Below are 22,390 nucleotides of genomic sequence, written 5' to 3' on the forward strand. Positions count from 1 at the left end.
TTCTTTTGGCTGTTCACTCTTGCATCTATTCAATTGAAAAACATCCTAGGCTCTGATACCACTGATGGGTTTTGAGCATAACTACAATCCTATGTGATCATGCAACCCTAATTGATTTGGATTTAAGTTTTTCTCTATTGAACATGCAAATAAAAACTCCAAAACAATAACCCTAAGACTAGCATACATAATTTCTAAATTGACATGTAATATAGGGTTTGATCATTACCTAACTCGTTATATATGTAGAAATAACAAGAACACCTTGAAGTTCCTTGACCCTTGAAAGCTTAGTGCCCTAAGTATTGTACCTCTAATGGAGTCACAAATACTCAATGCAAAGGATAATGAATGAGAGAGGTAAAAATAAGTTACCTTAGGGTTTCTGAAGCTTAGGCCGATTTCATCATGTATGAGGGTCTTTATATAGTTGTGGCTGCTAGGGTTTTCAAGTGGAAACCCTAATACCTTGCTTAAGGCTTAACCAGCCCATGAACCCCCTCTTTAGACCCCTTGGACGAAATCTATTAGGCCTCCCTATAGTATTTCGTCCACTCCACTCTATGGAGTCCATCAGCCCAGTTATGCAACTATCAATGATTTGCACAACAGTCCCTCAATTATTAATCTATTCCTTTAATCCAAAAATTAATATCAAATTAATTTCTGATTAATTACTAATTAATAATATGATTTCCAAATAATATATTAATCTTATAATATATTAATAAAATCATTATGAGTACTAATTTATTATTCATATAACAAATCCCCCACACACACACTCACTCTCTCCCTCTCTCTCTCTTTCTCTTTTTCTCTCTCTAGTCATCCTATCAAGTTGCATGAGTGAAGGCAAACCAAAAGGACAATGCTCATAATCAAAATCAAGTACATACCAAATATAATTATGGGCTTAGACACCTAATCCAACAAAGACACATATGGAGAACCGGATAGACTGTAGGCCCTACGAGGCAGTCCAGTCAGGCCGAAGGATCGGAGGACGATCCAAATAGGCTGAAGGCCCGGTGCGGCTATCCAATCGTGTTGAAGGTCCTGTGAGCGATCCAGATAGGCTGAAGGCATATAAGGCGGTCCAGTCATGTTGAAGGCTTTTTATGCATGTTGTTTGTTATTGTGTGTTGGTACTTTGGGGGAAAGCTCATTAAGCGTTGGCTTATAATTTTAGGTTATGTTTCAGGTACTTCATAGGATCGCGAGAAGGCAAATGCATGATCGTACTCATCTTCCTGTTTTGGACTTATGATTTGGTGAAAACTCTTATATGGAACATGTTTTGAAAACTATGTTGTAAACAACTTATGTTTTTGGGTTGGTTTTAAAAGTTTAAATTTTTATGAACTTTATGTATGTTACAGGTTGAAAATCTCAACCCAACCTACTAATTTTGGGTTGGGTTCGGGTTGAGTTGGTAGGTTAGGTCGATTTTTATCAGCTCTGTGTATATCAACCTAAGTATTAAGTTATTTCTATGAAACTAATAGTATTTATAATAAAAAAAAAGTATTTGGTATTTAGTATCTTTTTAAATTTCCACTTAGGTATCATCGTACAACGTATGGGATGACAAACGGGCAACAAGCTACATCGCTAAGCCTTTTTGTATGGCAAAACCAATTATTTTGAAGACCACATCCATAGATCTAAGGGATATAACATTGTAATTCATGATCCATTGTACTCTATTAAGAAGCTCCACCACATCCAGTGCGAGGAAATCAAATGTATCAAATGCAAATTATATGAACACGTGTTGATTTCTCATGTTTGGTGACTTTGCCTGTAGCAGCTTTTAAAGCAGCATGTCCCACTATGAAACCCCCAACCCTCAAGCCTACGAGAGGGGATACCCATGTAAGGTCAACACATGCGTGCTTCCCTTCAACCCATCCAAAAATCAAAACGTCAGTCGGTCTAAGGGTTGACGTTCCTTCTTTCGGGTCAGTCAAGAAATTCATAGGTGCCACTTTCTTGGAGGAAACTCTGGCACGCTTAAATATGTCAAACAAACCATCCCTAACCATATCGTGCATGTATTTGAACCCTGAGAGTTCTTTACAGTGAATTGCATGCTCTTTAAAAGAGTCTAAACATGCCTTGGGGCACACCGAACATATCTCGTCAGCCGAGAATATTGGGATCATGAGTCGATATTTAAGGATAGTACGATGATTCACAAGAGACATATGTTGGTCAAACCTATTTATAGGGATAACTAAAAGAAAATTTTAAACATGTGGTAGACGTAAACATTGAAAAATTGTTTTATGTCGAACCATCATGTTGAGATGAAGTTTCATATCTTGGACAATTTTACTAAAAATGACACTCGCCAGTGGATAGGAAGAAAGAATAAATTTATTTTTACGTTTTATTCCTTCAAAATTTCTAGATATATCATCTAATCTTGGACAAAAGTAAAAAAAGGTTTTGTTTTGGGGATGGAGAAACAATATGGAAAATAAAAGGACTGAAATTGTAAGGGCTTAGACAAAGGAGTGTAGATATTGTAATTAATTCTCGAAAGAAGTGTCGGTGCAGAGACTCCGTTCACATGATTGATGTATATATCTTGTGCCGCGTATTTTTTTTTTTCCGAGCAACGGCTTTTGAGTGTAACTATTCCTCTGTCCATACTCTTCCATCGCCGGAAACCTTTTCCGGCGAACGAATTGCCGACCCCATCGTATCAGTAAAACAAGAAATTAGAAACAAAATGGGGTCTCTTCCACAATTATATTCAGATCCTTTAGAGAAACAAGCCGATCTCATTGATCCGATCAAACTGAAAACCCTTTTCAAATCCCAACAGAAATACCTCAATAACTTTTTTGATAAGCTAGACCTTTCGCAAGCCCATGTATTCACACAAACTCTTTTAAACTCAACCGGTACGATCTTCATCACCGGTGTCGGCAAATCCGGCTTCGTTTCCAAAAACATCTCACAAACCCTCGTGTCTCTTGGCATAAAATCCCAATTCTTGTCCCCCGTCGACGCTCTCCATGGCGACATCGGAATTTTAAACAGTAATGATGTATTGGTTATGTTTAGCAAAAGTGGAAATACGGAGGAATTGATCAGGTTAGTTCCATGCGCAAGGGCAAAAGGGGCGTTTTTGATATCGGTGACGTCGGTGGAGGGGAATGCGTTGATGGGGATGTCTGATTTGAATGTGCATTTACCTTTGGAAAGGGAATTGTGCCCATTTGATTTGGCTCCGACGACATCGACGGCGATTCAGATGGTTTTTGGATGCACAGTCGCGATTGCAATGATGGATGCGAAGAATTTAACAAAAGAAGGGTATGCGGCGAATCATCCTGCTGGCCGGATCGGAAAGAGTTTGATCTTTAAGGTTAGAATTCAGAATCGGGGTTCCTTTTTCTCAATTTCATTTGATCATTGATTAATGTTTGTATCGACCTGTTGATTTGATTGCCTGTTGCAGGTGAGGGATGTTATGAAGAAGCAAGATGAACTTCCAGTATGTCGTGAAGGAGACCTGATAATGGATCAATTGGTGGAGCTAACTAGTAAAGGATGTGGTTGTCTTCTGGTGATTGATGATGATTATCACCTCATAGGGACATTCACTGATGGCGATCTTAGGCGTACACTCAAAGCTAGCAAAGAGGGGATCTTTAAACTTACTGTTGGTGAAATGTGCAACAGGTAACATTGATCTTAAATAACTTTGATTTTGTGAAAAAGAGGATGAAATCTACGTTTTAGAACTTGAAAATTGAATCTTCTTTTTGATAAAGATTAGAAATGTGTTGTGATTATAGGAACCCAAGAACCATAAGTTCAGAAAGAATGGCTGTTGAAGCAATGAAGAAGATGGAGGCTCCTCCATCCCCTGTTCAGTTCTTGCCTGTAATCGATGAAGACAACAAGTTGATAGGTATTGTCACACTCCATGGATTGGTGTCAGCTGGGCTTTGAAGGTTATATATAGATGCAAACAACTGCTATGCATTACTTCTTCATTTGTATCATGTAGCTATTGAGGAATGCCTATAATCATGTATTTCTATTCTTTTAATTTATTAATTTTTTACTACTCTTTAGAGATGTATGTGTAATGTTGTTAGCTTTTGGTCCATGTACCTTATATGACAGGTTTCGTTGTTTTTCTTTCTTCTCATCAAGGAATTAAGGTTAAAAGTTAGTTTGTTCAACAGTTTTTCAACTTTTTCAACCCCTGCTCTCTTTAGGATCATCACCTAACTCTTCAACCTCTTAACTTCATATTAAGCTGTTAAGCATTATCACAATCTAAGTCTAGGTAACTATGAATCTATGATCAATATATAATTCTCTTAAGCTAATACTTTTATACTAATTGTTAATTGTAACACCCTTTGAAAATTGAGAATATAGACCCACTGACAATCCTTGATAAAATAAGAAACAACATCAAATGAAGATGCCCCAAACAGAAGAATCACTAAACTCCCGTGGGTATTTGTTATATCAAAACAAAATCTAGTACATAAATTAATCTCAAACATAAAAAACAAAGATTAATAACATCAATTTAGTAGATAATATTATCAAAATAAATTTGTAGTCGTCAAAATATCTATCCTTATATTGAAGCATATAATTCTCATCAAAAGCTTGTTATCATCAAAGTTTACCTGAGACTGTTATCTCTTTCAAAAAAAAAAACTTGTTATCATCATAATACTTGGAACTTCAAGCTATAAGTTTTAACTAGTTATTAGAAGCATACTTGGAACTTCAAGCTATACATTGAGACATGTTGGTCACTTTATAAATACATGTGCAAAAATCGAGCAATATACTAATTTATAACTGGAAAAAAAACATATATAAAAGATGTAGGCAACCTCCTCAATGATAGAGAATGTATGTCGTAAGGAAAAATACAAGTTCATACAAGGTGATCTCCTATGGGAGTGTTTGGCACAAAGAGTTTGGAAGCTTCTGACTTCTAGCTTTTAAGAGAACGCCACTAAAAAAGAAAAAACTTTGTTCGGCGACAGGAGCGTTTAGCTTTTAGCCTAAACAAAACGTTCCAAAATCAAAAGCTACATGGAGTAGCTTTCAACAAAACGCTTCAAAATTAACCGCTACCCGCTACCAGCTAGTTTTGCCAAACACGCTCATAGTGTTGGTTGACTAAAGAAATAAAAATAGTTGATTTGAACAAGAAAGATTAAAGTAAAAAGGGTGAAGAGTAAGTAGGTAAAAACTCATGCGATAAACAAATAGTGAAAAAACTCACGCGATAAACAAATAGTGAAACATATACTAGGAATACAAGTTGAAAGTACATATATGATGATAGTGAGGTGATAAAAAAAATATGGCAAACATGAAAGGAGGAAACGAAACAAGTACATAGACTACTCATATACTACCCAACTGTCTCAATTTTAAACATATGCACCCTTCCTAACTAAGGTTATGTCTTGGGTAAGAGTCAATTTCTTCAAATTTGATTCATATTATCTTCCTACTTTATTCTCTACTTTATTCTCTTCCATGCACCGTCAACATAACTATACCCCCAAACCTGCAACCATCGATTGTCTCCTATGGAGATGTCTGACCTAATGCAATACTGAATTTCCCAATGTCGCTCACAACCAATTTTTGACTGGCGTATTTGTAATTTTTTCCAAAAATATTGTAACACACATTCACCATTACATCCTCATTTTTTCCGATCACTATGTTCCTTTCGTGTTTTTTAATCGGAAAATATTTAGATCTATACAACAAAGTTGGTATTATAACCAAGGTTGTTAGGAAAAGGATCTTGATTGTAGGAACTTACGATCCTACAATCCTACTTATGAAAATCTTGTCAGATCGCAATAAGATCACTTTGTACGTAAGATCGCAAACAAGATCGTAGGATTGGGATCCGATTTGATCCTACCACTCCATGATAATCGTTAAATTTTAATCAAGTTTTTATTATTGTTACCTATTTATTGGTTGACCCGGTCTTTTCACTTAAAACTCAATCGAGATTTAGCTTCAGGTTATTATTAACTTTTTCCTTCAACAATAGAGGTGAGCATTTAACCATGAAATATGGTAAAAGATTGATATATGATCAATTATGGTCATTCCAATTATATTTTGGGCCTAGTGCGAAAGAAAAAAATAGACCCTTTAAATACACAAATGTCATCAAGTTTTTTTATAATAACTCAATAATTGGAAAAAAAAATACTTATATTATCTTCTAAATATAACATTTCCATAAAAAATTTAGACCCCTTTAAATGATGTGATCCTAGACGGTCGTCCCTATCGTCTACCCTCTGAGACGAGTCTGTGATCAATTTCTTTTTGTCATTTTTTGTGAGATCTTAGAATCCGAATCTTTGTATTTCGATTTTACAAACTTGAAAATAATCTTACGTAATATCCTGATCTTGACAACCTTGATTATAACCGTTTCACAAAACTTTCTCTTTAGGGGGGCCTTAATGTGGTACAAAACTTTGGTTGCCTAGTGGGTACTTGAAACTCTCTTTGAGTGTAATGTTAGGTAATTTATCCATGCTTTTAAGTGTGAGGTTGCAACAACTTTTTCTCCCCCATAATTTTAAGAATGAAAGACTAAAAAGTAATTTGTCACGGCACATTTCATCTTCATAATTTTGTGTAGGGAGCGAATAATTTTTAAAGTGTGAAATTGATCCACTTGTAGTGGGTAAAAAGTAAATATTGACCGAAAACTTACCCAAAAATAAATGTGACCGTTTTAAGACCAACAAATTATATTCTACATTTTTGGAGTATTTAAGTTTTAGTTCTTGTGGTGTCACTTTCGACCAAATAAGTTTATGCTGTCGCAATCCGTTCTTACATATATATCCAGAGGATACTGTTTACTGGATTGCATACAATAGTTATATAACGTTATATAAATGCATATATTTGGCGTTATCGAGGTTTCTTGAGCCTTTAAAACTTAGACACATCTACAATAACACAATAAGTTGGATAATTTTAATCATGATGAAATAAATTTAAATCTGAAAAAATATAAATAAAATACATTAAAGAACTAATATTTAATCTTAATAATTTAATAATTTTTTTTTTAAATAATAGTCAAAATTTATAAGGTTGAATTAAAAAAAAAAAAAAAAAAAAAAAAAAAAAAAAAAAGGCATGCAAACGCACCAATCGAATGACATGCAGAATCAGAACAGTAGCGTGTTTGGCATTCAATTTTATATTTCAAAAAATACAAAAAAATAAAATAAAAGAATGAAGAGATGAAACAACACTTTAGTTGGGGCACAATTCCCATGCAACCTACCCTTTTAAACCTTGTTTCATGATTTCATCCACTACAACCCCCAAACTGAAACCAAAGTGAACATGGGAACGAAGGGACACCCACTTAGCGGCGGCGCCGGTGGTGGAGGCGGAGGTGGATGGAAGAACAACAAGAAGAAAATGGCGATACTGGCAGTGTTGCTTCTGGTCGGAGTAATGGGACTGATGGTGGTTCAGAAGGTGAGAGACAGACGGATGTTCAACCTCGTCATCAAAGACAAAGATCGACAAATCCTCTCTCTTCACCTCCTGTTGCAGGTTTCTCTCTCTAGAACATAATTGCATTTAAAACTTAAATTCGAAAAATAATTTCATGTAACATTGTGCAGAAAGAACGACAATATGTGAAAGAACACAAGAAGAAGAACCAGGATTTGAATGCGAAATTGTTCTCCCTTCGAACTCAGAAAACAGAGCTCGATAACAAGATGATGGAGATGCGATCCATGATTGGTTCCTTAAGAGATGAACAACGAGCACTTGAATTAACGATTGACGAGAAGCAAAACGAAATCAAACACAAAGAATCCAAAATCAACCATCTCAAAACCACTCTCCATTCTTCTTCTCCACCTAAAATCTTATCAGTAACTTCCGATGATCCATCACCATCAAATCGTGAAGCCAATTTAACCAGTAAAGTAAAAGTAACCACCAATATAAACCCTAATGTCAAACTTCAAAACGCTAGTTTGGAGCATGAAGATGACGTGAGGATTAAAATGAACACCACCACCACCACCACCATGGATCCCGTGAAGGAGACGAGGGGTAAGGATGACGATGAAGAAGGTGAGAGGGAAGTGGATGTTTCTATGGAATCCAGCAATGGATCAGAAGCAGATCAAGATTACAAGGAAGAAATAGAAGACTGATTGATTCATTGTAACTTAAATGGTGTTTGTTTGGTATTTGGTCTAACTATTCCTAAATCCTAAATTGTGTTATTTGATTTCAGAGAGATGAACTTGAATGTGTGATCCACTGTAATCAATTCTAACTTGAATTCTAGATTCTAGAGTTTGTTATTATTCAAATAAGTGATATGCATTTAATATTTTATGAAATGTACGATGTCAAGAAGAAATCTGAATTTCAGGAAAAGTTGCAACAATGCAAACAAATTATTAGCACAAAACATCGGGTGCAAATTTGGAGCTCTTAGTTGATTGCTTGCACCAGTTTCTGTCACAAAAACACAAATGAGAGAATCAGAAGTGCATAATAAGAATAAACATTAGGTTATTAAAAGATGAGAATAAATGGTTATTGAAAGATACCTCATCCTTCTTGCCTCCTGAGAACATCTTGTATCCACCATAGATTAGCAATCCCCAACCCGATAAAGACACAATAACAAACTGCAAACACAAAAATTCATACATATAACCCTATAATCATAAGTGGATACATTCCTTAACAATCTAGTCACAAAAATCACAGAGGTCTAACCCTAGAAGAAAAGAATTATATTGCAAAATGCAAATGGATCAGATAGATAAACCTAGGAAACTGAATCATTCTACAGGAAAAGTGAGATTATGTGAAATGTGAAAACCCTAAACCTTTCAAATACTCCAAGTTTACATATATTAAAACATCAATATCGAATTCAAATCAAATGATTACAGAAAATTTAGGAGACTTACATGTTCTTCCTTCCACCTGGATGGACTCATCGGGTCTTTCCAGAAGTCAACCTTTGCAGGTCCATGATGGTCTGCAAATAAACAATATCACAGTCTCAACAATTCAATCTCAATTTATAAATAAATTTGTGCGTTGCACAGAAATTGCACATCTATATCTAATGACCAGTATTAGGGTTTAGAATTCTCAATACAATCTAAAGCCCATGATTAAATCATCCGCAGTTGTAAAAATTCACGAAATGGAACGTAGATTTGGGGACATTGAGAAAACAGTATGCAATTGGAGCAGTTGACAGATAGCTGAGGGGTAGAGAGAAAGTGCGATGTATTGTATCGTACCGGCGGCACCAGCGAGGCCACGGCGCTGGATAAGGGAAGCGGCTTGAGAAGCCGATCGAGGAGTGGAAAGACGGAGTAGATTTGCAGCTTGACGAGCCGCCAATGTTGATGCCATTTTTGCAGTTCAGAACTTTTGCTTTTTCGAGCGATCGATCGGCCTATGGTTAAAAGGATTTTGGGGAAGAAGAGTGATTGCTGATCGTAAACAAAAACGGTATCGTAAGTTTCCTACTGTTAGAACTTGCAAATAGACCCCTTTACTTCTTCCAAAATAACTGGAAAGGCCCTTTAACGATAACAAATTAGCAATGTAAAGAAAGAAAGAAAAAAGTATAAGACCGTAGGGTGAGGACCTCAGGTTCCATTTCTATCTATCTTTTTATTTTGGGAAAAATGATGTGTATGTTTTTAGGGTTGATCCATTTAGTAACTTAATTTTTATAATAAGAGAATGAAGTATCTGTTTCCTATCAATATAACACTTTCACCTATTGTAGCCGGTTTACATTGCCACATATACATAGCCTAACACGTAAGCAATGGCATGACAAAAATTTAAATCGTCGAACTACCGCAATGACGTCGTATTGAACGTGAATCGTAACGAGCACGATTCGACTGTTCAGGCACCTCCATATAAAATCAAGACTTTGTTGCCCTAAAATGGCACGTCTGCAAACTTCATTACCCCAATCTCGTCTCTAAGTTTACTCCAGAATGCCTTCGATCGGACATGCAGAACACAATTGGTCTCCAAACTACCAACGTCACATGGATGAGAATCATTCCAATGGTGTAACCAATGAAGACATGGCCATCAATCTACTGCAAACCCAGTTGGAATTGTCTCTTGTACGGGAGGACTTCCAAAACCAGTTGCGTAAACTCCATCAGGCACTTAATCGACACTTGGATGCCATGAATCGTGAGGTCGATAACGTTCACGTTGGTTAGTTTCATATCTCAAATCTCGTTGCTGATCTTAAAATCATTTCGTTTCTCTGCAAGGAGCATATGTGAAGATGGTCTTCCAGCACAACAAACATAAGAAGTTGAAGTATTGTATTGGGATTGTTGGTATTGTTATTGTGTCTATGGTGACGTATATGTTCTTTAACTAAAAAAAGTTGTGTATGTTGAAGCATTTCAGTCCTGGGTTTGTGTTTTGGTGTGTTATTTATGTTATTTAGTGTCGATATTAGTAGTAGATTTTGTGCCTGTTGCTGGTAATAGTTTGTGAAGTTGGTGCATAGATTTAGTGGTGTTGTCTGGGCTGCTAATGGTCATCGTTTTTTGATAAAGTTTTTTGTCGATGATCTTTGTAATAGGTTGTTCAATAGCAGATGTAAACAAACCCATGGCTGAAATATTTTTATAATATGTTATTATGAAAAAAATGTTTTATACCTGTATCTGTGCGTGTGCATGAAAGAAAGAAACATTTGGGGACTATATATGTTTCATTAACTTGTTCCCAATCATGTGGATGTCCATCGACTGGGACGAGATCACAAGCCAAAGCAAAATGAATATACCTTTTATTATGCACATAGACAGGGACTACGAATGGTGCAATTTGGGAAAAATGACAAAACTAAACAATATCTTTGCACATTAGGCATTGTGTCTGCTTGTCTGCAAACCTTTTTGGGGAAAAAAGTTTTCTAAAGTGGACTTTTTTCATGCTTGATTGTTAACGTTGTACAATAGTTGAATGTATTAAGTCACAACTACCCTGTTGCAGAAAATGACTTAATTACCTCCACATCCAAAATGGTCAATTTATATGACTTAATTACCCCCACATCCAAAATGGTCAATTTACAATGACTTAATTACCCCCATATCCAAAATGGTCAATTTACAATGACTTAATTACCCTTACATTCAAAATGGTCAATTTACAATAACTTAATTGCCCCAATACTTGATTATTTAAAGTAACTGTTTAAACCACTGTAAATAAGCATCTTACCTCTATACTTTAGTTTACTTTGTAATGACTAAAATACCCATAATACCTGTCACACCCCTAAACCAAGGATGGCGAAAACATCTTGGGGTTGAGAACTTCACGTATAATATCATAGCAACGAGTATAATAGTGATCAAAGTAAATACAACCATCAGAAATATAATCGAGAAAGTTACATGTGTTCATGAGTTACATGTTTCAAATCAATTACAATATAATAATAAAATGGTTTGGCTGACGTCGTAGCGTTCCATCCTCAAAAACTGGTAGTTACATGTTTTTATTGATTAGCTAAGAATACAAGTAATTTTGAAAGAGTGTCAACAATTAAGTTGGTGAGTGCATAAGCTTTTGTATGTAGAGTTGAAATCTTTCCTTTGTAAATGTAGTGTATATTCAAGAAAAATCAAATATTTTCCTTATAAAATGATTTGTATTCTTAAGACTTAAAGACCGAAATGTACAGGTATTTTCCATACTTATGATAGAGTAACGCCCCGTTTATTTGATAAATTAAATAAATAAGTTAATGAATGACTCGTACCCCTAAAATTAATAATTATATAACAAGGTGTTGTTTTGGGACGCCAAATGCCATAAGTTGGATTATTCGGGGGTTAAAGTATTAATTTGAGATTTATTTTGTAAAGAATTTAGAAGATAGGGAGATATTTGGTAAGTATTAGACCTAATGTGAAAGGATTTATGAAAACAGGGGCTAAAGAGTTAATTATGGACCTCATTTGGAAATAATTGTAGAGGGAGGGGCTACTTAGTAAAATATGAGACTTAATTTGTAAGGGATTTCAATGGATGGGGTCGAAATGGTAAAATATGTGATTAGTTTGAAAGAAGAAGGGGCTAGAGGGGCTGGAAGTGCCATTATGGAAAAATTTGAGAAGGGACGAGAGTATTTAAGGCACCACTCGGTAACCCTAACCCTATGAACCTTGAGTCAGCCGCCAACCTACCTTGTATCCCTTCCATCCGACCTCTGCCTCTAGCCTCCTCATCGATACCCTGCACCATCAGACGCTGTGAACGGCTGTGAGAGAGAGAGAGGGAGAGAGAGAGAGAGAGAGAGAGAGAACCGTTGGAGATCGGAGACAAAGCCATGGACGCAGATGCGTGGTTTCTGAATGTTGGGAGAGTCATGGTTGCTGTTTCGCTTCAGGGAGGACAGAAACCACCATCGGACGTCCGACTGCCGTCCTCTCTTCTCTATTTCTTGTTGTCGGTGATTCGTTAAAGCCTTGATCACCATTGTCAACTGTCTTCGCGTGTAGCCGGAGAAGAACCGACGTGATCGGTCGAGTTTGCATTTATTGGGTTCGTTATTGTTGTCGCTGTGAATACTCCCTTACCACTGTCAAGACCGCCGCTGCCGCCTCTCCATGGTGTTGTCGTTGCCAACCGCCACCAGGAGGGTGGATGGATTCGTTTACAAGAAAGAAAGTGTATGAGTGTTTGTTTCTGCTGTAGGATGTGTTGTGTGGGTAGTTGTTTGGTGTAGCTGGAAGACTGAGAACCACCACTGCCACCACCGTGAGGTGGTGGCTGCCGCCATGTGTGTGTTTATCTTGTGAGTAGGTGTATGTTTACTTGAGATTTAGCCTTGTAAAATGTAATTAGAAATGGATTAATGAAAAGAAAACTAAAACCACCACCGTAGGGTGGTAGCTACCACCACCAGCCGACGCGTCGGGTAGCGGTGTGCCTTGTTTGGTTTGTGACTCGTTTGGATGTTTGGACAAGGGACTAAAACCCTAATGGGCCCAATGAATCCTTAAAGGGTCTAAAAGTATAAATTGTGACATCCCCATTTTCACGCCCAGAAAAGACCGATTTTGTTTATGCTTTATAAAAATCAGAGTACCTCGTTTAATAAAAATGTTGCGGAATTTGTTCCCAGTAAAACATGATAAATACGTTATCAAGGCATTTCCGAAGAAAATTATTTTTATTTATTTTAAAACATTTGGGATGTCATCGTCAATACAGAAACATAAGCATAAACAGAACTTACATTCATTATCACTAGTGATTTATATCTTCTTAATCTCTCAGTGTAATTTGACTTCATATCAACACCTGTGATATAAATAAACTGAGTGGGTCAGGTTGGGAAACCTGGTGAGTACATAGGGTTTTCAACCCACAATGTCACACCCCAAAACCGAGAACGGCGGAAACGTTCTGGGGCGGAGGACGTCATGTACAGTATCACAACAATGAAAAGTAGTAAACAAGCAACAACATCATCCATTGCATTAATAATAGAATTATTATACAAGTGTGTTCTGTAAAATTTTGATAAACACTAAAGCATAAATCAAAATGAAAGATGAATCTTGAACGAGCTCCATCTTCCTTTCTCCTTGCATCGGTACCTATCTATAATGACCTGAGGATACAAGAAATTTTGAAAGAGAGTATCAGCTTTAAAGCTGGTGAGATCATAAGTATTTAGTGTCTTAATTTGTACGTAAGTATTTGTATGTAAGAATTTGTATATGCACTGTAAGTATGAAGAGGTTTGTAAAACAACTGTAAACGTTTGAAAACCCTAGAAATCCCTATGATTCCTATTAGTAACAAAAGGAGTCTTCTACCAAGACTTAATTGTTCTCATGTAGTCTTCTACCAAGACCTAACTGTTCTGAATGTAGTCTTCTACCAAGACCTAACTGTTCTGAATGTAGTCTTCTACCAAGACCTAACTGTAATAGTATCACCCTTTAGTACTAGGGCAAATAACAATGTTAACTGAAGACATCTGTAGATGTACATTTACCTCTGTTGCTAACAGCTGGGCATAGGAATAGTCAGTCCCCAAAAGTATACCTGTAATGGTATCAACCGTTGACATCCGTGGATGTGCTTTTACTTCTGTAGCTAACAGAGATTCTAGGAATGGTCAGTCCCGCAATGTATCCTTGGGTACTAGGATATTAAATCCAATCTATCTCGTCGATTATGTGATTGAATCACAAGGTAAAGAATAAAATGAGGATTATATAACAGAATCTATACATATAAAATGTACTAGTAATTCCTGTAAGTGTACTCATGTACATGTGATCATGTGACCATATCTATGTAATAGTATGGTAAGGTATTGTAATGCTCTAGCTGTAGTGTACGTGCTCTCTATCTAGCAAGTATAGTAATATAATGTAATGTTCTAGCTGTAGTGTACGTGCTCTCTATCTAGTAAGTAAAGTAATGTACTGTAATGTTATAGCTGTAGTGTACGTGCTCTCTATCTAGCAAGTATAGTAAATGTACTGTAATGTTATAGATGTAGTGTACGTGCTCTCTATCTAGCAAATATAGTAATGTACTGTAATGTTCTAGAAAGTATGACTCATGAATGAACTGACTCATTGTATAGTATTGCATTCTAGTAATAGTTCTAGTATCTTCCTAAACTACCCATATGGTAGCTTACTAGTAATATAACTGGTATGTATGAACATGGATGTATACCCTTGCTACCCAAGGGCATTGGATGAACTGGAAGGGCCTTTATGACTATATATGTACATTTGATATATAACTAATATTTAAACGACCTTCGGACGGATACCCGATATCCCACCAGACCACATCTCAAGCACGAAAAGGAAATAGGGTGGATAGCCTTCCTAAGTCTTTTAAACATTTCTCATATAACTATACATATATAGGCATGCAATTTATAATATAAAAGCATAAAGTAAGTTTTGTAAAACCTTAGAACATAATTATTATCTTAAGAAAAGATCGACTTGATGTCAATCTATAAAACAATTTGAAGTAAAAACAGTTTGAAGTAAGACAGTTTGAAGTAAAACGTTTTGATAACAGCTTGGAGTAAAACAAATCGGAGTAAAATGGTTTGAAATAGGATCATACAGTGTGTAATGAACCGTTTAATAAGGATTTTTAAACATATAAAGCATTTAAGAAAATCATTTGAGGAACCTGTTTGGTAAGAATGGTTAAAGTGAAGTGAATCATTTGAATGTTGCATATTAATCACATGTGATTGATATAATAACTAGCATAATTCTACTTATTAATCACATGTGATTGATACAATAATTAGCATGATTCTACTTGTATCCCCCCCATAAAACATTTAAAACATTAGTTAAGGGGTATGAACTCACCTGTAGTAAGTGGATCGGAAAGAATTGTCGGATAAGTGCTTGGTGTCAAGTGAAGACTTAGACACGCACAAAGATCCTAATAACATATAAAGATATATGTATATACTCAATTAGTCTTTAAACAACTAATATACAAAGTTAAAACACTCTAAGACATGTTAAACACTTTATACAAGTGTTAAAAGTCTCAAGGGTTGCATCTAAGTGTTGTAGGGAAAGGCTAGTGTGTTTGGGGTTCAAGGGTAACTCTTAAAATGAGTTTACTCCCTAAGGATCAACACCCCTTGAGTTTACGGTCGTAAACTCCAAATCTTTTTGACCATTTGGTGATTTGATTTCTTCTAGGCTATTCCAAGCATTCCTACTTCACGAATTAGCCTTAGGAAGTGTTGTGTGGCATCAAAACACTCCTCAATGGAGTTTACGGTCTAAGGACCATTTCTCATGAGTTTACTACCTTAAACTCATGAGTTTACTACCTTAAACTCCTAAGTTTATGGTATTTTGGGTTTTCAAGTCCTTAGTTCAATCATGGTACTAGCCTAGGTTAGATTTAGCCATAAGAACCAACTATGGGACTTTAAATGGACATTTACCCACTTTTTGGGGTGTTTACGGTTTTGGAACATCCCTAAACCGTAAACACATAAAATTGGGGGGTTTTGGTGCTTTTTCAAGGCTTAAACACAAGAAGGAAGGGTTTAAACATGTCAAGGATGTTCTAAACATTAACTAGGGCTTAGATTTGGGACTTAGGCACACTTTGGTGCCTCTTTATGGTGTTTACGGCCCAAGAACATTCTTGGACCGTGAACACCTCCAACCTTGTGTTATTGACATTATTTCTTGATATTCAAATGTAATACTAGCTTAAAATCACTCAAGGATTGAAGTACTTACATAAGGAAGCTTGAATTGAGCTAAAAGGCCAAGAAAACTTAGTGTGTGTTCTTGGTGTTTTGGAAAATCTAAATAAAAACCGGAAATGAATGGATGAATAGATGCACAAACACTAGATTTAGTGTTTTACTAACTTGAAAGGGTTAAAACACTTACAAGATTGAAGATTTGGAATTAAATCTTGGATGATACTTGAGAGAATATTTTTGGAGTTTACTCTTTTGATAAATGGGGAGTAAACTAATGTATAAGCATGAGTTTACGGATTTTTGGATGATTTTTCGACCCGAACATAAAATTTTGGTTGGGTGTTTCTAATACGCGAAGTGTTTGCAGTTTTCAAAAATCAAAACCCGAGACGACACTTTCTTTCACCCGTTCGTTTAAAAATAATATTAAAATAATCAAACGAACTTTATATTTCTTAAAAATAAGAAATAATGACATTGACTTATGATACGAAGGGTTGACTTTTAGGGTTTGACCGAATGGAAATTTCGGGTTGTCACACACAATAATATAATTATTATGTTTAATCATCAAACAATTGACCCAATTACCCATCTCCAATACCTTATTTACTCTTAAGGATCTACCCTAAGAATCAGCTATTTCTTGTTCATTCATTCCTAAGGATCATCCTAAGGAATCGACACGAAATCCATTGTTGTCAGGGTTTCCTCAACGGGCACTAAATCCATAGTTACCAAGGTTTGCTCAACAGGCGCTAACTCCATAGTCACCAGGGTTTACTCAACGGGTGCTAACTCCATAGTCGTCAAGGTTTATCTCGTTTATTGACAGTATCGTTTTCGAGAGTCCACTCGCAATACATGTCAATGGGTTTTTAGAGTACACCAGTGAACACATCGTTCACAACACCTACATGTTGCGAGCCTGTTAGTGTTCCACTGGACTGTCTAGAATAGTCCATGGTTATCATTCATACTCTGCTAAATGACGGGGCCATCACTTGGGTCATCGGTTAGGTCATCGTTGGGCTCATCGCTTAGGTCATCGCTTCTCACCATATTTTACCACTTATATATCATCGCTCATCATTCGTCTCATCTCTCATCGCTCATCATTTATCTCATCTTTCATCTACCCATGTTTTACCCAACACATTTTGTAGATATAAAATACATATATAGTTTAAATCATTTAAAACATATATAAAATCGTTCATCCAGCATAATCAGCAACTATTCAAGTAATATGCACACATAGCATGTAGTTTATATAAAATACTTCATATCTATGTGTAAGATGAAAGTAACTATGCACTCACCTGATAAGGTGATGACTAGGTACTCGGACAACACTTCGTTTACTTTAAACAACTCCTTTAACAGAACCTACTATCATTACCACTAGAGTTTAGTATAATATTCACCGAGACCAATTAATAGTCTAACTATTATTAATGTTATATAAGCATTAAACAATACTCTTCACCCACTATGTACAGACAGGGTCCAGACATAAAAACCAGAGGGCAGGACCATTTTGGCATATAGCACTTCTGAAATCCAACAACCCTATGCGTCCCTTTAAACCAGATTCCCCGTACCGTGAGTGACTAAAAAGATATTGTAGCTACATTTATATAACTCATAATAATGGCTCAAATACTTATTATAAGGTCCTAATTGATGGGTTTTTGCCATAAGAACTTTCCTATGTGCGCATGCAAAACCCTAATGCTTGGATCTAGGCTTTCTAATTAAACATGCTTTGAATCCAAGACTTCTAATGACTAATTAGGTTAAATAACAACATTGAAACAGATCTAGAACCATACCTTTGAATTCCTTGTTGATCTTGTAGTCTTTGATCTTCTAGAGTCACAAATGTCACTCCTCTAATGGCTTACAAACACCAATAGCAAAGAAGATGATTTAGGAGAGAGGAGAGGAAATCGGCCAGAGTTCTCTTACTTTAGGTGAGGTGCCGATTTCCCTTAGCCATGGGGTCTATTTATACTTGTAGACTCCTTAAGGGTTACAGTCTAAACCCTAATTGGATAATCTTCTCTTAAGGCTATCCAAATCCTTTCCTTAGATAAGTCATGGACGATTTTGAAGATATCCTAGCTTCTAGAATCCGTCCCTTGTATATCTATAAGGATTTATAGTCTAAATCTTAACTATCAAACAATTGACAGTTAATACCCTCTTATTTAATTAATCTCCTTAAGTCACCAAATTAATACTAATTAATCTATGACTTATATTAATCAAATAACTATATATTATTCTTTATATTATTCTCATAATATACTAATAATATTTACTCTCTCTTAATAAATCATCCTATCAAGTTGCTATGGTGAAGGCAACCCAAAAGGACCATGCACAATCGGGTCAAATAGTTGCCTAATATAGTTGTAGCCTTAGACACTATTCCAACACTAATAACATTACTATATTTAAAATAGCATAAGCGTATCTTACCTACGAGGGGGTTTGGCTAGAAGTCAGGCTCTGCAGGGGCAGAACTTCCGAGCCGTAAGCTCTTTTTCTCGGAGCCATCGAGCGCTCTGAGGCTTTCTTCTAGTGCTAGGGGAGTTTTGGGAGGTTTAGAGAGAGTGTAGAGAGAAGAAAGAATGAGAAAGGTGTAAAGAAAATGAGAGTGGAAAAAATTCTATTTATAGGGTGAAATATGGCTGAACTTGGTGTCACATGTCACCATCTGGTGGCAAGACTTGAGGAGAAAACAATGGCTAAGGTTGTGTCACGTCATCCATTTCCGCATAGCATACTTCCAAATTCTAAAATCCGTAACTTTCGTATACAAGATCCGTTTTTGATGTTATTTATATCCACGCATAGGTAAAAATAAGATCTACAACTTTTATTTTGACTCCGTCGGCTAATTCTTGACCGATTTTAAATTTAACAGTAGGAGGAGATTATACTGTTAAATGACCGTGTAAAATTCGTAACTTCTTCATACAGACTCCGTTTTCGTGTGTATTTTTATCGCTGAGTTCCTATTAATGAGATCTTCAAATCTCATTTAGGTCGCGTTGGCCAAAAACCGCTCGATCTAAAATTCGAGTTTCGGATCGTGCACTGTTATGCCAAATCTTAGAAAATTTATAACTTCCTCTTACGAAGTCAGATTTGGGCGTTCTTTTTTTTTTTTTTTTTTTTTTTTTTTTTTTTTTATGTTCTCGGTTTAACGTATACTACAACTTGTGTTTAGATCACTAAGTCTAAAAATTCCTCTATCGTAAATTCACTATTTACGTCTCCCAGTGTCGTGTCAGTTTTGCCGTAAAACTTCGACGTGCCATAACTTCTTCGTTATAACTCGGATTTCGACGTTCTTTATATGTACGGAACCCTTGTAGCATATACTATAACTTGGTTAAGATTAATCCTTATAAATAATCTTCGATCAAAAACTCATTTTTGATGCTCATTGTCTCTAAATTTACTAGCCCGAATCTGCGGGCGTTACAATTATCTCCCTCTTAGGATGATTACGTCCCGGAATCATCAACGAAACAGGGCTATATAATGACTTCATACGTTATCTCTTCATCCTAGGTAATAATTGTAACTTATATGTTTCTTCGAATGTGTATCTAACTCCTGGTCTTCTTGACTGCAAGCGGTGCTTGATATTGTACTTTCTCCCTATCTCACGTTAAACTCCAATCCGATAAAGGGCCGGCCTTGGTGCCTTAGACCCTGTCGATATAGTGAGTATAACTCACATGCAACTACCGACTTGAAGAAACAAGACCACGCTGCTCCGCCCACCAGCACGAACTCCACCACTGATCATTACCAAATAACCAACACCAATAAACACCAATAATTACCAAAATAAACTTGGAAGTCAAACTGGTCAACCCTTGGTCCAAGTCAAAGTCCTCAGTTAAAGTCAACCTTCCTGGTTGACCCTACTCACCGAGTAAACCCGTTGACTCGTCGAGTTCCTATGCTCCGAAACTCCTATGCCACGACGCAACTCGCCGAGTCGCCCCAAGACTTGTCGAGTCCAACAAGCTCTGAGTCCCTTCCTGCTCAAATCACCGAGTCATCCCTCGACTCACCGATTCACAGCTCAACCAGAAAAGGTTAGGACTTCACGACCAGACTCGCCGAGTCCAAGAACAGACTTGCCGAGTCCAAGGCAATCTTCATCAGACTCGCCGAGTTGTTCTTACAACTCGCCGAGTCCAAGCTCATCATCAAACTCCTCGCCGAGTCACCCATGCGACTCACCAAGTTACTACGCGACTCAAAGTCTGATCCTTAGCCCAACTCACCGAGTCATCTCCCAGACTCGCGAGTCCATTCGTGACATCTTTAATCAGATGATCACAGACCATTCCATTGCTTCCAATACATAGATATGGACTCCTAGGGCCCGATTCACACGTAAAGTTTCCAACTTTATGTTCATTCAAGGCTCAACAAGCTTCAACAAGCTAAAAATGAAGGTTTAAGGCAAGGCCACTCTCAATCATGCCCCAAAGCTATCACTTTCTGATCTCATGGCTCCAAACCAACCTAGATCTAGAGTTGCAACCTCAGATCTAGTCTCTATACCCGAAATAGATCCCAACCATGCTAAAGAACCCCAAATCACACACCATGGATGAAATAACAAGGAAATAGCTTAAGGTAAGGTCCTCTTACCTTAGAGATGAGTCTAAAATGATGTAGACTGCAAATCCACAAGCTCTCTTGATGCTATCCTCAAATTCCTCCAACTTCTCTTCACCAATTTCTTCTTCCAAGCTTCAATCTTCTCAACAATGGAGTCTCTCACGATTTAGGGTTTCTCTGGAACACTCAGGGAAGATAGAGGTTGAAATGAAGGCATATTATTCTTTAAATAAGGTGCAAACCCTAGGAATTAGGGTTTCTCATTCCAGCACGGACTCGTCGAGTCCAGCCTCCGACTCGGCGAGTCCGGTCACTTAACATGTGCACTGCACACGCTTAGACTCGACAAGTTGTAGCTCCCACTCGCCGAGTTCCTCTTTTCCAAACTTACACTTTACCCCATGAACTCTTGATTCTGACTTGGGATGTTACACATGTACCTAGTCAAAGTATATAATAGTTTAGGTAAGTTGAGTGTCAATCACAAGGAACTGTATTTAATTAATAAAATAAATACTAAAAGCTAAACTAAAAAAACAACTATAATGGGTTTTTTAATCTGATTTTACAAGTTCAGAAAAACTTAAACACTCCACTAAAACGATTGTAATCAATATATTAAAAACATTTTCGTTTAGTTTCGATTCTACATTTTCCTATGGTTAGTTCTAATTTATGGATTAATGAAGTTGGTTACCAAGTTATATGTAATTAGCAATTCAAGTCCAAATTTACTAATATTTTCACAAATTCATGAACTAACTTATATGGTCATACACAAGCAAAACACAGAATTAGTTATTCATTATAGATGGGCTATGTAAGATTTATCTAAGCAAACATAATTATAGTCACAATTATGTTCTCCAGCACAACTAATTTTTTAGTTTTATCACTTAACTAAGATGTGGTCAATCCTAGCTCTAGTAATTTAATGGTCACTAAATCACTAGGTAAACAAGTTCATGTAATTTAATGGTTACTAAGCTACACTTAACTTGAACTAAAGCAACAAAGAGGAACACTTTAACTTGCTAGGTAAGTTAATTAAACACAAGTTCCAAACCAACTTTTATAAATCCATAACCTAATAAACTAAACCATAGTTATTAGGGTTTCATCTAACTAAATGAAAGTCTACTAAATTAGCTACTCAGGGCAGTAATCAAACACAAAAACTCAATATGAATAAAACTAAACATGATCAAACCGAATAAATTGATGATGTTTTCTGCTAGATCTCTTCAAATCTTGAGCTCCACTCGTTTCCTCCTCTTTTAAGGGTTTTCCAGAGGGTTGTTTTCGTAAAACTTCTTCAGAAAGTCACCTCCAAGTCCCCCAATTCGTCATAATGCTCGAATATATATACTTGCCTAAAAT

General features: G+C 36.4%; 3 protein-coding genes across 3 annotated transcripts; 2 read left to right on the top strand and 1 right to left on the bottom strand.

Annotated features, from left to right (window-relative positions):
- Positions 1 to 2,608: 2,608 nt before the first annotated feature.
- On the top strand, positions 2,609 to 4,208 carry SETH3 (Sugar isomerase (SIS) family protein). Its single transcript, XM_078984018.1, has 3 exons — positions 2,609 to 3,382; positions 3,476 to 3,699; positions 3,816 to 4,208. Exons 1-3 carry the CDS (start codon positions 2,741 to 2,743, stop codon positions 3,970 to 3,972), a joined length of 1,023 nt encoding a protein of 340 aa, XP_078840144.1. The 5' UTR covers positions 2,609 to 2,740; the 3' UTR covers positions 3,973 to 4,208.
- A 3,094-nt stretch (positions 4,209 to 7,302) lies between these two features.
- On the top strand, positions 7,303 to 8,309 carry LOC145035480 (uncharacterized). Its single transcript, XM_078984020.1, has 2 exons — positions 7,303 to 7,620; positions 7,692 to 8,309. The coding sequence occupies exons 1-2, from the start codon at positions 7,405 to 7,407 to the stop codon at positions 8,235 to 8,237; spliced, it is 762 nt and encodes a 253-aa protein (XP_078840146.1). The 5' UTR covers positions 7,303 to 7,404; the 3' UTR covers positions 8,238 to 8,309.
- A 47-nt stretch (positions 8,310 to 8,356) lies between these two features.
- LOC145035482 (uncharacterized) lies at positions 8,357 to 9,565 on the bottom strand. The gene is made up of 4 exons (XM_078984022.1): positions 9,354 to 9,565; positions 9,012 to 9,082; positions 8,643 to 8,723; positions 8,357 to 8,547 (listed from the first exon to the last, which is right to left on the bottom strand). The coding sequence occupies exons 1-4, from the start codon at positions 9,466 to 9,468 to the stop codon at positions 8,524 to 8,526; spliced, it is 291 nt and encodes a 96-aa protein (XP_078840148.1). The 5' UTR covers positions 9,469 to 9,565; the 3' UTR covers positions 8,357 to 8,523.
- Between the last annotated feature and the right edge of the window lie 12,825 nt (positions 9,566 to 22,390).

Source organism: Lactuca saligna, chromosome 3, assembly GCF_052625555.1.
Source record: "Lactuca saligna cultivar CGN05327 chromosome 3, ASM5262555v1, whole genome shotgun sequence".
Taxonomy (NCBI): Eukaryota; Viridiplantae; Streptophyta; class Magnoliopsida; order Asterales; family Asteraceae; genus Lactuca; species Lactuca saligna.